The sequence below is a fragment of the Corvus moneduloides genome, chromosome 1 (assembly GCF_009650955.1).
Source record: "Corvus moneduloides isolate bCorMon1 chromosome 1, bCorMon1.pri, whole genome shotgun sequence".
NCBI classification, from domain to species: Eukaryota; Metazoa; Chordata; class Aves; order Passeriformes; family Corvidae; genus Corvus; species Corvus moneduloides.
In genome coordinates, this window is record NC_045476.1 from 42,275,438 (window position 1) to 42,293,240 (window position 17,803).

At 39.3% G+C, this 17,803-nt stretch overlaps 1 protein-coding gene across 3 annotated transcripts in view; it reads right to left on the bottom strand.

Moving 5' to 3' along the window:
* Positions 1-2,561: 2,561 nt before the first annotated feature.
* Positions 2,562-17,803, bottom strand: part of CMC1 (C-X9-C motif containing 1) — a 45,901-nt gene continuing 30,659 nt past the window's right edge. Inside the window, exons 3-5 of one of the 3 annotated variants that reach the window (XR_004239915.1) lie at positions 7,669-7,759; positions 5,464-6,347; positions 2,562-5,044 (exon numbers count right to left, since the gene is read on the bottom strand). Coding sequence is in view for 1 of the 3 variants with exons in the window: in XM_032107641.1 (XP_031963532.1) it covers positions 6,233-6,347; positions 7,669-7,759 (206 nt within the window). In the remaining 2 variants the exon portion in view is untranslated. Of the gene's footprint in view, positions 6,348-7,668; positions 7,760-17,803 lie in introns of all 3 variants that reach the window. The other 2 variants (XR_004239914.1, XM_032107641.1) reach the window with 2 other exon arrangements.

Below are 17,803 nucleotides of genomic sequence, written 5' to 3' on the forward strand. Positions count from 1 at the left end.
CATGGGGAAGCTTTGACTGTAGCACAGCCATAGTAGTGGTGGGCTGTAGAAGTGTTACAAGGGTGCTACGTGACCTGTGTGGTTCCAGACACTCTTCCCTGCACAGTAAGTACTTCAGACAGAGCCCATCTTTCGCTTTGTCTATCAAAGGCAAAAAAATGCCTTCCAGGTATCTTCTCCTATAGTACAAACAGCATACATAAATAATGTTTCCCATTCACCAGATATTGTTTTTATCTTTCTATTATCTTGCTCACGTATACTGGCTTGTCTGTGATTAATGGAAATGGTGTCAGATCCTGGAATTTTTTCTGACCAATGAACACAGCTGACTCAGGGGAGTACAATCTCTTGGAAAGTAATAGAACAAAATCCAATATGCATAAAACAAATCCAAGTCACTAGGTGTTAGCTGATAGAACCAACTACCTATGTAATAACAAAGAAAACATCTCATGTGGCTGCATAAGCTATATGGTACCTAGTTCTAATGTAGCTTACTTTTGGGGTTCCCCACCTCAACATTACAGAGGTTTTTTATTAAGGAATGTAATATCCAACAGGCATTAACATGATTTGTGCAATGAAGGAATTCTACTGTGTAAGATATTAAATAAATTTATTTTTGTTTGAAATTGGCTTCACTAACAAATCTCCTTTCCGTATTTGGCACAAAATTTTTTACTGAAGTTTTAATTCCTTTATTGTGTATAAATGTTATTCCAAATACAAGCAATTAGATTTGAGGTTCATCCACTTTGATTCAAGGAAAAAAATCAGCCATGTGCTATAGCCTGCTTCAGCATATTCTGGGAAAAGTATCCTCCTGGATGTTGAAACCTGAAGGCTTTAGTTACCTTAAGCTGTGGTGCTTTGACTACTTGTGTCAAAAGGTTCCCAGTCAGCCTGTCCTGTGCAAAATTAAAATTAAGCTTTTCTGTATAGAGCCTGAGAATTTCCAGGTTTTGCATTTGACCCTTGGTTTATATTCTGTGCTTCTTCCCGTGCTGGAGAAGGGAGCAGCAGTGTCTGCTGAGGGACTTCAGGAGCACTGCGGCTAACTGGGGAGAAGAGGGACTGATGTTGGAGAGCTTGCTGCAGGCAGCATTTCCAATCCAATCACTCACTGCCATGTCCAAGCTGTAACATTTGAAAAGGAAGTCTCCAGATTTGGAGTCACTTGGGAGCTCGCTGGCTGGTGAAGCATCTGTTGGTCCGAAGCTTACAATCAGATTTTGACTGAAGATGGGAAAGTCATTTAAATCCATGCCACTAGTGGCTTACAGTGCTTTTTCCATTTTCAGAAGTGAAATCTTTTCATCAAAGTGACAGCAAATTACATGCAGAAGTAGCAGTAGTAACAGGGTTCTGGTGTTTGTGTGCATGTGTTACATAAAACTGTAAAATTGCATATAGTAAGGACCAAAGTTCTCAAATAATTATGTTAAATGACCCCAAGAAGATTTTAACTTGAATGCAAACATTGAACATTTTAAAACCTCCCCCAGCCCACTACTTCCTGAATTTTTTAATTTAGGAAAGCACTAACTCCATTTAACAGAAATGAAAGCCAGCTTTTAGAGCAGGAGGAGGTTGTTGCTCTGCACATTTAAATGAGCATATGGCATCTGACCTGATGAATATGTATTTAGGTATTTGGTGAGTTGGATGAACCTTCTAATAACTTATATGTAAACTTGCTCTGTTTGGTTAAGTATTTTTATAATCTGATCGTTTAAAGTTTCCCTGCCAGTTTTGTGGTGTACAATTGATCAGTTTTCCTCACATGAGGACTAGCCATATTGAAGAAAGCAAAGCCCCAAATTAGCTGTGATGCACTGTCCAATTTTTACAGCTGGAAAAAGACAAGAGCACCATATGGTGGAGTTACAGTAAAACAATACCTGCTCCAAGTAACAAAACACAGGGCCATGTAAGTAGCACATGAACACTGTACTAGTGGGATAAAACAGACTGAATTTTCTTCCAAAACCAACTTGCAGCAGACTTTGACACTCCTGTGCTGAGACACCTGTAGCTTTAATGATGCTGTGGCCTGGTAAGGGAAGAGTGAAGAGCTCTGGTACCTGACTGACACCTGTGTTGTCTTCTGATCTGCAGACAGGCCCTGTGAAGAACAGTGGTTGCAGAGGTGTAAGGTATTTCCCTGATTTTTTATGTAGTTTGAGTATAAAAAAGGGCATGTGGGGGTTTGAAATGTTTTTTGGATTATTTTTTGAGGTCTTGAGAAGTCAGACTTTTGCCCCTTTCTTCAGGGAGAGCAATGTTACTATGTGCAATTGTATGAACACAAGACAGTGTAGGAAAGCATTTTATTTTTTTATGATCAGCAGTAAACGCTGACTTTAACTGAGTTGCAGTTGAACCATTAAAAGAAAAGCCATCCTGCGAGATCAGTGTCCAGCAAAATGAATTTAATTGTATTTTAAGATGGAAGAGGGCAAGTCAAACATTAAGATACAGTAATTAAAGTGGTAAGATCATCATGTTTTAGTATGGTTGTTTGATCTACGGAGAAGCATACAAGAAACTCCCAGATGTTTACTGTTACTGAACTGAATTTTATTTAGATGGAACACTTACATTCCAAGTGTATTTGACCATTTTTTGATCAGCAGACTAAACAGGCCACAGGAATTACCTGCAGGAAATACCTGAGGAGGAGTATGGCTGTACTAAATGTGGAGCAGAATGGGTTTCTGGGTTGCAGGTTAATCTCTGGGTGATATCTCAAGACTGCAGTGGTCGGCTGTTCCACTCCCCTTTGAAAACCCTGTGCCTTACAAACTGCCCCTCATCTTCCTTCTGAGTTTGCGTTTCACTCTGTGAAGGCAAACTTTTAAGGAAGTATACGGCACCTTCTCCCTCCTTCCTCTCAGGTCTTCTATGCGTAGCGTGCTTCCCTCAGCAGTTTGGAGAGACCTTTAATACACCAAGAGAGTGCAGCCTCCAGTAAAGAATGGGGAGTGTCTTGGGTGCTTGCCAAGTGTTCTGAAGAGGACAGATAGGCCCTGTGCTGCAGGAACAGCGACAGATGCTGTGCAAGGGTGTTCAGCCTTTGACCTTTAAGGCCTTACTCCATCAATGGCAATGATCAGCACCTTGCCAGGGGAGGGTTTGAAGCTGGCTGCGCACATGGTTGCCATTACAAGGGGCAAGCAAGGGGTGCAGGATCATCATACAGCCATAGTGAAAGCCCTGCAACTTTACAGAAGCTGCACAAGCTGTAACAGGCAGGCTTAAAACTGGGCTGGTAAACACTTGGTAATGCCACCTTCATTTTTTAGAAGGTCATGTTAGAAAACGTCAGATGCTTTTACTCAAATATTAACTATGATGGGTGAGGGATATTGCCATGCTTCAGACTTTGGCTGTTCCTGCCTGTACACTTCTGCCACCTTTCTATATAGATAAATTACCTTGAAAACACTGGAGACACACGTAGAATAATTCATAATTATTCCTAATTGTTTACTCCTATGCAGAATAATAATAATGTGTAAGAATCATTTATTTCAAAATTACCAAAAAAGAAAAGTATCTAGGGACCATTAATTAGAGTTGCAATCCCTTAGCAGGAGATGGCCAGATGAAGTACTGCACATCTGTACAGCTCCCTGCCTCATCGCCAAGAGCTGGCTGCTCTCTGTAAGTACAGGCAGTTACCACGTTTTGTATAGTTGGGAGGTGGAGGGGATGAGGGGGTTAAGACAAGCCAGGCTTCCACAGTTGTACCCTCTCATCAGTCACAAGTAACTTCTGACAAAACAAAAGCGGTTTTTAAGAAATACTCAACTTCCAGTTCCCTGCTGCAGTACAGCTGAAGACTTTGCAATAGTACTGGTGTTTCCTTACATTGCTTAGAATCTAGGGCTGCCTCCAGTTAACCTGAGTAGGAAGGAGAGTTTGCAGCTGAGACAAAACCAAAACCGAAAGTAATTTAGTGGTATGAGTTTGTCATGTCATGGTATTCATTCTTTCATTTAAACTTTAAATAAAAGATGTAAATGCAAGTACAGGATATGCACAACATACTAACAAAATGAAAGGTGTGAAACCAAGAATTCAAAACTAGGGAACATCACATTAAGGCTAGGGGTATATTACAGAGGAAGCTGATGCCTGATCCAAGGGCCAATCCCTGCTCTGAGTGCATCCTAGGGCAAACAGAGGAGCTGCAATAATCCAGATGTAGGAAAAGAGAAATAAATGGCTGACAGCACCATCCAGTTCATGGAATTTCAGGCGTGCAGATCAGTGCAGATGTGAGTTGTGGCTGTTGTTCACATACAGCCTGTATCAAAGGGTGGGGAGCAATACCTGCAGGTTCACCTGGGCTTTTTTCCATTCCATGCATTCATTCCTCTCCTGCAATCCTGGTCACTGCACTGGGGGTCCCCCTCACCTGCTGCACACAATTTCTGCTGGTGCTGTTGTCTGACTCAGACCTGAGTCATAGCTGAGTATGACCCAGGTGAGCTCTCAGTGCAGGCACACACCACTGGCAGCACCCAGCAGTGCCCCTAAGAGAATGCTCACTCCCACGCCAATCCTCTGCGGCAGGGCTTTTGCCAACACTTAACAAACACCCAGGCTGCCTTTCCAGAGGTTGAAAATACAGCAGATTTTCATAGTCGGATAACAGAACAGTCACACATTTCACCCTTTACCTCAAATTTCCTCCTTTTAAAAATACATACAGCAAAACGACTCATTGGTAATATTTTTCTTTTCCAAAATGCTTGAGCTAAGAAGCCAAGAACATGTGTAGGACTCTGTTCCACATAAGCTATTTCAAGGTTAGAGCTGAGTGCCACTTAAGTTTGCCTAACAAGGCAGAATGCTACACATCTTTCCCATTTGCAAGTGTTCCCCAGTCCTCCACCCAATCTGCAGAAGCAACCTTATTAATGATTACTCAGTAAAAGGCACAGAATAAAGGGCAATGACTAACCTGCAGCATGAAATCCTCTATATATATGCGTCAGTCTGAGTTTCCTTCTTGAATAGCTTCAGAAGAATACTGTGTGTGTGGTGAAACAGTATTAAAATAAACAAGTACAATGTTGCCTCTTCTAATGGAACAGTATCAAATCCCATTCCTTCCTCAAATTGTTTTTTTCTTTAATCAGGGCATTAAAGTTACCAAGTTTTAAGTGCAGCCTTTCCTTGTAAAGAATTTATTTTTATTTCAGAATGCTTGGAGGATATTCCAAGATAGTTTGTAAAACTTTATATTAGTAGCTCTAGTGAAGACATTTAAGCATTTGAGAGTTCTATAATTAAGCAGCTTCAAGTATCACTACACGAAAAGATCCTTTATGTGCTCTTTTTAAATTAGGCACTTGCTTTACACTTAGTTCCTGCAAGAGAACGAAGTGCATTTTAGTTCTGGTTTACAGAGTTCTGCATCTTAGGTGCCTGGTTTAGTTGTTTACTCACCTCTGCCTGGAATAACTTTGCAAGTGTGGTCACTGCTCACTCCTGAAGCATGGCATCTTATTCCCTGTTCTCAAGGAAGGCCTGGATGAGATTACTACCTCATCTAGAGCTGAAATGGTCAATCGGGCCGTGCACAAGCATACGGCATCCATCCCTTCTGACAGCGTAGACTTAAAAGTGAGTCACAGTGTAGACTTAAAAATGTGTCACAGTGCAGGCACAAGTACTACCAGGCTCTCATCCGACACCATTTTGATGAAGAGAGTAATTCACACCAGTCTGAGCAGCCCTTCTGCATTTGCCACCCTCCTCTTCTAGCAAGTGCATCTTCATACACAGTCAGCTTCAGGTGATGACTAAGAGACCAACTTTAATGTATACCCAATCTGTGATCAGTTAATACAATCTAAATTATTCACCCTTAAGTTTTTTATGTAGCCTGGCTCACGTAACTAGATAGAAGCTTTAAACTCCAAATGGACATTCTGGAATCGTAAACTCCAAATTGTACACTGGTAATAAAATCGCAAGTCCAGATAGAGGAACACACCTTTGCAACTTCTCTTGCAAACTGTGACAGCACGCTCTAGATCTTCAACTACAAAAAAATTTAAAATTAATTCTTAATTTCAGATGTTATTTTATTCTCCATTCATCTTGTGTATTTCAGTTAAACTCCACACAGAAGGGTACAGATGATTTAAGTCTGTTTAAATCAAGTGAAATCCAAGTTGCATATGAAATTTGAAAAGTTCATTTTAAGTTTTAATTATACATTTGGATTAAGCTTCTGTCTTTTCTTCTTAATTCCAGTTGCTCTGTATTCTTCTCTTTGCTTCAAATATTCTGCTTTGCATTCTTCATAGAATGACGGATCAGAATAGCTACAAGACAAAAGAATATATATTGTTTTTCTCTTGGAATATGGAACAGATATTGCATGAGTACCACTCATAACTGACCTTCTTTTCACACCCAAAGAAAACTTGCCTGACTTTAACAGAAAAATACTTTTTTTTATGAAGTACCTAAGTGTTAAAGTTATCTTTGTAAACTCTAAGTACTCTGTCATTATACTGTTCTCTCTTGAAGCATAATCCTTTTCAAGCCTCTGGAGTGAAGCCATCAAGGGGAAAGGCAGAAAAAGGGAAAGATATTAGGTATTTAAGTTCAGCTGAAGAATTCATTTGCAGTTACCCTCCTCATCATGGGAAGCTGCTGAAGTTGACTTTTTTTTTATGCACCCAAGTAACTACTGGGAATAGGTTCAAGTGTTATGTCTTGAACAGTTGATATATAGGTCCTTGATCATTACATTAAATTCATTTCTCCCATATTTTTTTAAAATATAACTATTCAAACACTATAAACCTTTTCTGTCAGAAGCATTTTGTTTTGTTTGTTTGTTGGTTTTTTTTTTTTAAGGTGACGGTACAGACAAATAGAACTGAGTAACTCCAGCAAGTTCTGACTGCAGTTAGGCCTGAATTCTTGCCTGGCTGCACATGTTTTTTCATCAGTTCCTAAATACTTGAGAATAACTGTCAGTAGTTAAAAGGCATTTATTTTTAATCTTAATTGCTGGTTTAAGGGAGCAGGACACACCAAAAATCAAACCAACCTCCTTTTTCCCCAGTCAAACTCAAAAAATCCCCACCCTTCACCCTGGCAAATTCAGGAATCTAACACTTCAGCCTAATGGCACTGGGGTAAATTACAACTTCCAAAAGAGATGTTTCAATCCACCATGGCATTGAGTTGATCTCTCTTACATCTAACAATTTCCCACTGCTACAACTACTGCTGTTCACAACAACAGGACACTTTCAAGACAGACTTCAGTCTTAAAAATCAGAAGCAAAATGAAAACAAACTTGTCCTGTCTCACTAACAGATTATGAAGGAACTTCACTGCGTACCCCTATCCCCACATCTGTGATGCACCAGAGCAAATAAAGGGCTACAGGTCCTCTGGGCTGAAATCTGTCACCAGGTGAATCAAGAAGAGAGTCTCTGTAGCTATATGGTAAATAAAATCTTGTCAGTTAGGGTCCTGACCAGCACGGTTTTAATAAAGCAAAGATACCATTTTCAGAAAATACATCCAAGTCCATAACCCTACACAACCCTTTCCAGAATAGTTAACATTTCTAGATTAGCATAGGCCATGCACAAAAACCCAGCAAAAACTCATGAGTGACTTACTGGCCAACCAGACAGTCCTTCAGTGCTGTGTTCTCCTGCCGACACTTCACCACCATCAGAAGACCAGTTTCTTGACAGCATTTAGTAAATGCTGGGGGAAAAAAAAGCCCACACAAACTAAATTGAAGTTAGAAAAATGACAATAGGTGAAAAAACCCAATGTGTAGGAGGTATCAAGCCAGATCTGATTTATTATTAATATAACCATAGTTGGCCTAGATTCTCATGCTGTTTGCAAGGTCTTTGTCACTTGTATAGCAACAGCACTTTAATTGAGATTCTCCCCTCATCATGTAACACATTCACACACATACTGCTGTTGCTAATACCATTTCTGAAGTTATTCTTGCAGCAAATCCATGACTCTTGTGCCTGCTTTTCACATGCTCTACTTGGGGCTATCATGTACATTTCTGGGATCATGATCTCCGGCATTTAAGAACAATGAAGTTGCTTAATGAAGTGAAAGTACCTGGACTGTTTTAAGGATTTCAAGACTTCAAAACAAGTCAGTAAGATACTAAAACAGAACAGCAAAATCATGGCTAAGGACATGGCATTTATCTGGGCGTAACTAAAATTATGCCTCATTGTTACCAGCACCCTGTACAGATGTTTCACTGAATAATAACCCTAGATAAGAATTGGCTGTTATTTCTATCAGGAGATTTCAAACTCTTCTAAGAGGTCTGCTAAGAGGTAATCAGCTACATTTAGCAGATGGAAAAGAGAGAGAGAAAGAGAGAGAAAGAGAGAGAAAGAGAGAGAAAGAGAGAGAAAGAGAGAGAAAGAGAGAAAGAGAGAGAAAGAGAGAGAAAGAGAAAGAGAGAGAAAGAGAGAGAAAGAGAGAGAAAGAGAGAGAAAGAGAGAGAGAGAGAGAGAGAAAGAGAGAGAAAGAGAGAGAAAGAGAGAGAAAGAGAGAGAAAGAGAGAGAAAGAGAGAGAAAGAGAGAGAAAGAAAGAGAAAGAAAGAGAGAGAAAGAGAGAGAAAGAGAGAGAAAGAGAGAGAAAGAGAGAGAAAGAGAGAGAAAGAGAGAGAAAGAAAGAAAGAGCGAGCCATGTGTCCAAGATCAACCAGGAGCCAGAATAAGAACAAAGTTCCCCCCTACTGCATCCCCTTCCAGAATTCCATTTCTCCTCCTCTAAGGTCTTCCTCGTAGTGATTTAATATCCAGCAAATTTAGGGCATACAGGAATTGTTATTTTTTTGCACATACTTAGCAAAATTTACAGCTAATCTAGTAACATCAAAACTTAATGGTACTACATCATACAACAGGTAAATCACATTACCTGTGCATTACCCTAGGTGAGATTAATCTGCTTGTCCACAGCTGTTATTAATTGGGCTTTCACTAAAATAATTTACAACAAAAGGCAGTGTTTGCTGAAAGTGTTGATGACAGATTTAAGTCACACTTATATTGACATAAACTTTGCAAAGAACTTACTTCTTATCTACTTCAAATGTATTATTTATTGATGAATACTTAAAAAAACATGCTCAAATACAGCACCCAGCATTACACACTGGCAACTCCACCACACCCTACATGAAAACCAGATGGAAGTGTGCAGAAAATGGGTTTAAATTAATTACCAGTTAATTACCAGCTGGGAAGACACTGTAACCTGTGTTTAAAGGTATCTATTAACAATCACACCCAATTTCTAAGATTTACGTGTTTTAAAGTCATCCAAACGCACAAGCACAACTATGAGGAAACACCTGGACAGCTGAAGTTTACTAAGCAGTGTAAGCTCAGAACAAGGCAAATGGGTTATTAGGTTATCAAAATGTTTCTCTGGTTTTCAAAGGTGACTCTGACATTTCTTCTGTTCTTTCCTGGACTGTTTATCCTGACTGTTCCTACATTAGCATCTCAGAAAAATCATACCTATTAGTACATTTCTAAAAATGACCTTTGTTTTTTTCTGGGAAAAACATCCAAAGCTTTTGAAAGCTTATGGTCTGTCTAGTGACCAGTTTGATTTATACTCTCTACAGGCACTTCTTTAAGTGCTGTGCTGAGGTTTTGGGTTGGGTTTTTTTTGTAGTAGTAATCATTTCTTCTGGAAGCTGTGAAGTAAAAAACCACTGAAGACAACAGGAGGTCCCTCTCACTTGTTAGCTTACCAGTCTTGATTGGTTAAAGGCGTGATGTCCCAGTGAACAAAAAAAGCCTGAACTGCAATTGCCAGCATTCCCTGGCTCCAGAAGGCCCTGCCTGTGGTACATGGCCAGGCACTGTTGCAAAGTGATAAAACTGCTTCCAGCTGTTTAGCTTTAACATTACTGATGCTTAACAACAGAGAGGAAGAAGGAAGGTTAAAGCATATTAGACATCCTTATATGAGCACACAAAACTTCATTATCCATCTCTTCTGTCTGGCAGTCACTTAAGGAGGGCAAGACAGGTTTAGTTATAGAAACTCACCAGAAACCTTCCAGGAGTCTGGAGAATATTGTTTTATTTTTAACTGTGCTTTGTCTCGCTCACAGAGGGGCAAGTACCAATCTCTTCACTCATAACCAGTGACAGAACTCAAGGAAACAGCACAAAGCTGGGCCAGGGGAGGTTTAGGTTGGCTATCAGGAAAAGATATCCACCCAGAGAGGCTGGTTGGGCACTGGAACAGGTTCCCCTGGGAAGTGGCCACAGCACCAAGCCTGTCTGAGTTCAGGAAGCATTTGGACAATACTCTCAGGCACATGGTGTGATTGGGTGTTCAGTGTAGGGCCAGGAGTTGGAATTGATGAGCCTGATGGGCCCCTTCCAACTCAGCATATTCTATGATGCTATGATTCATGATTCTACGATTCGTGAAGTCATGAAATTACATGTGTCAATGTTGAGCAGCACAGAGTGTTTACACTATTGGTTTGGAGAATGATGTCAGAAATAGTCTCAGTAGTTCAAGACATCTCAAACCAAGAATTAATCTCCATCTCTGTAATCCTGACAATCCTTACTCATTCTTCACTCAGGCAATATCTGCATTGTAGACCAAAGTTTCAGGATGCATAGCAAGACACCACAAAAGGAGCAGATACACAGGGTCTGATTACAAACCTATTGCGATTTAACACTTCAGCAGCTGAGGGGTAATCAGAACACTAAAGAATCCAAACAAACCTTCTTCTTGATACACTGCACATTATAGAAAGAACAGAATTTATATTTTCATAATCTTGTGTATGATCCAATCTTTATGACTTTAGCAAATGACTTTCCATGATTTTACAAGTTCATGGCCTGATATGTTTTCTTTCTTCCTGCAAGCAGCAAGCTACCAAAACAGAACCTCAAGCAGCAGTAAAACTGGAGGTAAATTTGGGCCAGTCTGCAAATTCCTTGTGAACTGTAACACAAAAGAAAGACATGTTTCAAACAAACAATAAAAGTTATCCCCAATATTTCCAAATACAAGCTAAATAAATTGAGGAACAGAGCTCAACACAACAGAAGTGAAAATGCCTTGTTGGAAAGGGAAAAAAGGCATGCCCTCCATAAAATCAACCCTCTGCCAAGACTTTTCTAGGACAGCTACATATGTCCATCACTGATTGCTCTGTGCACAGACAAGGACAGATCCACTACTGCGTCAGCGAGCTGCAGGTGCCTACCAGTTACCACGGAAACTGACTACAGACCCCCCCTTTCACCTGCAGAAGTCATGGTTCATGACATCATATCTGACATAGGTTACCCCACAGGCTCCTCTCTGTGCCATAGGCTCTGTCTAAGGGGATGCACACGGAGCAGAGATCTCTTCTCGAGGCTACAGCTCAGAGAAACTTTACTGAACAGCTCATCACCGAATGGAGGCTGGATTTCTTCTTCCTCTCTCATGAAGAAAGCTTTGCATTTCTTTTGCAAGGTAAATCCAAAATGAGTTTGGTCACAGTTCAGCGAATTTTAAATCTCATTACATTTTGGCCATTACAGCCACAACCAAGTAAGTAAGGACAAAAGGTAGCTTTGCCAAGACAGAGGTCTGCTGACAACTGAACAGCCATGTCTGGATACAGAGCAACTCAGTTTTGCCAGTTCTCACCTGCTCACTACAGCATGCTGGCATGTGTAGGTGATCTGCCTGTGATGGGGAGACCACATTTTCAGGGACAGACAGGAGGGCTTTTTGGCTGAGGCCAGAGATGAATGAGTCCTTCCAACGACTGACTCTTCAGCAGGGAGCATCTCTGGCCCTGAGCAGCTCAGGGAAGCTGCTGAGTTTGGTCCTCCGAACAGCACCTCCAGATCTGCCCTGGGTCCAAGAGCCAGATTTCACTGGGTCTCCCTATCCCCCTATCCCAGCTTACCTACTTGGGAAAGCATGACACAGAGAACTAGGAGAAATTAGATCCTGACATATGTAAAGTCACTGAACAGAAAAAAAGAGCTTTTTAAAGCCTTCTTAATTTGTCTATAAAGCTGTACAGACATGAATTTTTTTTAATAAAAATCCTATTCCAAGTCTTTCTATAATTCCCTTCAGATACAGAATTACACAAATTATGTTGTAGGTATCAAGAATTAGTTTTGAGTGCCTGACTCAGTATATTTGATGGTTGATTAAAAACTTCTTTAAGTTACAGAGCACTCTTTAATTAAGGTTTCTTTGATAAATAGCTAGAAGGTAGACATGGTAAAGAACACTTTGTTTACAAAGATCTTTACAGTCCATACTAATCTTTGCTGAAAAAAACAGTATCTAAGAAGAATGCTTTTCTTTAGTATTTTTAATTGCTTTTTCCCCAACTCTGTTTTATGACTTTACGACAAGACAATATGGGAAGCAGATGGAAACTGAAGTGAAACTGGCTAACTATTCATTTATCACAGAATAAAGAGTGGACAAATTATTTCCCTGTCTGTCCAAGCAGTCAGACAGGCATATGCAATACACACTAAAGTATTACTTTTAAAAGATCAGATACATTACCAGAAAGCTACAACAAAGTTGGTGGGTGTCCACCAACAGATGTCCTGGTACATATAAGTCCTAATTAAAAAAAAGGAGATAAAAAGCCAGGGTGCTGCCCATTTTAACTTTAGAACATATTCATAGGTTCAAGAAATATTTGCTCTGTATGACAAAAAATAACAAACTTGTAGGATTTTGAGTCAAAGGGACAAACCGACATTTGGCATAAGACAGAGGCACAGCTCTGCTGAATAAAGATGATGATTTTCTTCCACACCATTAAACCAGACAAGGTTAAATTTAACACTGTTAATCTCAGTGTCTGCAGGACTACAAACAGTGGACAACAAAAACAAGGCATCATATTTATGATGAAAGTGTAGCTTACAACATCATCCCACCCCCAAGCAGAATTAGGCTGGTCTTTTCACTGTGCTGCATTCAAAATGAAATGGTGGAATAGGTGTGCTGGACTGCTGAAGTTTCAGTTATGTGTCTGCAAAGGAAAGACTTCATGAAAAAAAACTCTTATGTCCTGCCCCAAGCTTAAAAACAAACTGAAAGTTGTGGGAGCAACAGATAATATTTGTAGCAGATTTTTAAAGGATTTTTTCTCTTTAAATATTTTAAAATTTTAGATACTTAATTATTTCTTTCTGCAAACATCCAAGTCTTCCCATGTGCAAAACAAGACAAGAATAAAAAGTGGGACTTATCTCCAGACAAACAGCTGCATGGAAACTGTGTTGATATAACAACACCAAGGAATCACCCTCATTATTTTCAATGTATGAACTGTTTGCAGTGTGAAGGCTATTTCTGAAAGTTCATTTTTTGCAGATTCAGATTATAAAAATACTTGGCACTTTCATATTGGCTCATATTATGAAATGTTGTACGTTTCGTATAATATTGGAACTGTAGTTTTATCAATTATAACTGTGCATCTATTTTGCAGATGTGCTTGTACACAAAATAAATGAAATATTCCCCATTATCAAGATAAATTGATCCTCTCAGGTCTGGCTCTCGTTTATTTAAAGACTTTACAATCTTACTACTTAAGAGAAAGTCCTACAGAGGTGTTATCTCACCATTTATATTTTCTCAACACTTATGATACTGCTATCACACTCTTAAAATAAGGAAAAAAAAAAAAACCAACACAACTTGCATCATGATCCAGACCAGGCTTATTCTGAGGTAGGTTTTTTCCCTCTGCACAGAATAAAAAAGAAATAGTTTTGTCCGGTGTTTGGGTCATTCCTGGGGCTGTACCACTGAGTGGAGAAAAGATGCCCAAGTAACAATGGGGATTTGGAGGTGATGATAGAAGGAAGAAGAAACAGCTCCCTTTAAAATGTAAACAAGGGCAAAATTTTAAAAACTTTGTTTGTAAAATGGGTACAAAAACATTAAATGATCCAAAACATTACCAGCAACATTTTTAGGGGTAGTTATTATGTTTTTAATTTTGTATTAAATTATGATTTATTAGCTTTTACTTTGAAGATTACTCCGTATGCACAGAACAGATTACTGGTGCATTTAATGAACCAGAGGAAGTAGTAGCATGAACATGAAGAGATTGTTTTACATTGTGGAGTATGAGCTATTTGATATTTCCGACACAGTACAAAAGAAAGCTTCTCTGTAGATTGATCATGGTTCAGTTAACATCACTGAATATCTAATACCTCCAACTCAATTAATTCTCACCTGATTAACATCAGTCTGATATTCAAACTAAATCATCTCTCCAGTCAAGTAGAAATCAATATTTCTGATTTTACTTTTAAATTACAATAACAAATAAAATACATGCATCGTCAGTATGCTAGGAGTAGCTTTCCTATTCTAGCCTACTATGGCATGTATAACACAAGCTGATTAAAGAATTATTCTAATTTGAGCAACAATATATATGACAGATTAATTGGAATAGAAGGAGATAGCATGAAATAATTAAATGCATCTTATATAGGGCAAAGAGAAAATTGACATAACATAACCTTGATTCTTTCAAGTGAACCTCTGTTATAAGATCAAATACTTTGTCTCCACAAATATTCATTTGCTATAACATAAAAATCATACAATTTCCATTTTTCTGCTCATCACCAGCCCCCCAAAATCCGCTCCATTTCAGCTTTTGTAGCTGGAGGCATCTATCTGTCCTAGGAGAGATGATCAATACACTCTAGCACACAATACAGGACTAAGGAGGAGAGAATCCCAGGAATTCAGGGATTTTAAGGAAGGGGTATTCATCCTCCTGCCTAATCTTTCCCAGAGTACTCTCAGCAGAGAAAAGCAGCTTTATCCTGAAGTATAGAGTGCAAACAGAGGATCCCCCAGCAGACCACACCATCTCTGGCACTCCAGTATGAAATGCTGAAACATCCCTTGTCTCGTGACTGAGGTGAAGGAGAGAATCATCAGGAAGGCAAATAGCACAACTGTGATCTGCAGAGGAGGAATGTTTCCAAAAAAAAAAACCCCTAGAAACTGTTTGTCTAAACACAATGCCTTGGGATAAAGATGACATCTTTTCAATACCCTAGAAACAAATCTGAAGACTTTGCTTTAGGGAACATTTAGAGATGAGAAAATAACATACTGAATCAGACAAAGGGCCCACTTCTCCTGTACACCATCTTTCTCAGAAGCCAGTAACAGCTGCTTTAGAAAAACGTGTCAGAAAGTCTACATTATGGAAAAACATCTTCTCAAGTGAAGTTTCTTCCTAATCCCTATCAACTGTAAGCTTGGCTTATACCCTGAAGCATAAAGTTCTCATGTGCCCTTCAAAACCCTTAGGACGCCTTACATGGAGGGTCTAAACAGACAAGCATCCAAAAGAAGAGGAAGAAAGAGTGAAAAAACCTCCTGAAACCAGAAAGGTAAATGTTAGCCTGGATTCCTTCAACATCTATCTACCCTGGCCCACTCATGTCCTGCTAAACTCCCAACTACTGCAATTGTAGTTATTTGTTTCATACCATGCATGCATGCTTTTTTCATTAGCAGGTTTTCAAAATCCTGCTGCAAAAATTAATTGGCCTCAAAGTATCTCTCAGCTGGATGCAGAACAGACCAAAGCAGAAGGGAGCAAAGGCACTCTACACAGATCAAAAATGTTTGAGGGTTGGTTGGGGTTTTTTTCAGAACATCCTCACTCTGTCAAGGCCACCTACCTACTTAGGAACTAACAGTCTCCAAGATTTCCACGTCCTACATACATTGATATTACAAAGATCTAGGTTTGGTCAACTGCTTACAATGGGCTTTTAAAATCAATATAGGAAATCAATGGCTTATTTAAATGTTCTGTTTCAAAAATTATAAAAAAATATATAGGGGTTTTTTTTAAACCACAATATCACAGCAGTTCTTAAAACTCATCTAAGGCACATAGGGATCCTCCAACATCAGTTAATTCAAAACAGAAGTCATTGCTCAGCTGCTGATCTTTTTATTATAGGAATATTAGCAGAGTTTCTCTTGTTTTCAAACCCAACAATCATTAAAGACAGAATTTGTGGGGGGAAAAAAGAATCTTAAGAAGCTAGCATCAAGGCATGACAAGCAAATTCAGGAAAGCCATGAACAACAAAGATCCAGTCCCATTCCCATGCGATGCAGAGGCTTGTGCTGGGGGAACCTCTCTCACCAGACTCACTACACATGTTCTGCAGTTCAAAATTTGCTACCATTCAGATGGAGAATTGTGGATGTTTGTAAGAGCCATAACCAGAAACCTCAAGCAACAGCAGAGAAGCACTTCTGTCTGTCCCTAGTAACCCACACTTATCCACAGCATATCACTGGACCTTTTCTTTCCAACTTCATAATAAGCACCAAGAAACAGGGCATGAAACTGAAAAGCAAAGTTTAAGAAAGAGAAGAATTGTTTTAAGAAAAACACATAAAACAAGCTGAGGAACACAGCCAAACACAGTAATTCAAGCCAACCCAATCAGTTCAACTAACAAAACCCAGACAAATACTTAAATGTGTTAACAAAAATATGCTAGATTAAAGTAATTAAGAGTTAACAAAAAATAATATACACATGCAATCTCAGGATACTTTCAGAAGCATTTAGTTCTGCCATTTGGACAAGGTCAGGTCAGCTCTCTTCATTCTATGTCCTGCACACGTGAGATCTAACCAAAATGTCTTTTTGCGGACAAGGGGTGGAAAGACTAAAGTTAGTTTTCAGTTTGATATGAATACTGAATGCACACAGGAAACTTGACTAGGTAAAGTGTTTTCCTAAGTAGTCTCAGAGTCAGAAAAGGTAATTTTTAAAAAACATACACCTTAAAATGTCAGGCAGTCCTTTCCTGACTATTGCTAAATAATTAGATACTGGGGTAGACATAATTTATTAGCAATATACATTTAGTCACTAGAATTTCAACAGAACTTGGACTTCAACAGCAAAAGGAGCTTTGGCAGAGATGATACAGAGAAATGTGTACTTGTTAGTTTTAGTGCCATAGACCTGATCTGATCTGGACCTGATCTGATCTACCATCCCAGATGTACAGAGTTGTCAGCATTTTCTGTATGCATCAGTATGCACACCTATCTACATATTTGTGTGTGCATTTTGCCCCAAACACACTGAAATCTAGTACTGTCATCTTTTTAAAGTAAATTCCAGGAACCCAGCTCTTTAAGAGCTACGAGAAGTCAGAAGTTGTCTTGCTTCTGACTAAGCAAGACAGGCAGAGCACAGCAGTACACAGAAGAGGGTTATGTCCTCAGAAGACACAGGAGAAGTATCAAGGGCATAACTATTATGTGTAAGGCTTTACAGTGACTACTTTGTCAGTCAAGGCAGATTTAAGTGCTGAAGGATGATAATCTGCTGGGCTATGCAGGCAGATTTTTCAAGAGAAGCAGACCTCCTTTCCTTCCTAGTGAAATTACAAAAATCTGCCCTTTTAAGCAAAGTAAGCACATTGCTGTGAAACTGTTTATTCGGGTAAATCATCATTTGTCCACTAAAGAAACCTGCTTGAGGGATGTTCTTATCAAGTACAAGCATTACCTTCTCTATAAGGTTTCAGGTAAAGCACGCCCAGCAAGCACAGCCCCTTGGTTAAACTGCACTGGTTTTAAACAACTGCACCCTTTAAGACTGACTCGATCTAATTTTCCTCCCACCCTGCAGTAAGTATCCCTGACATCGAGCG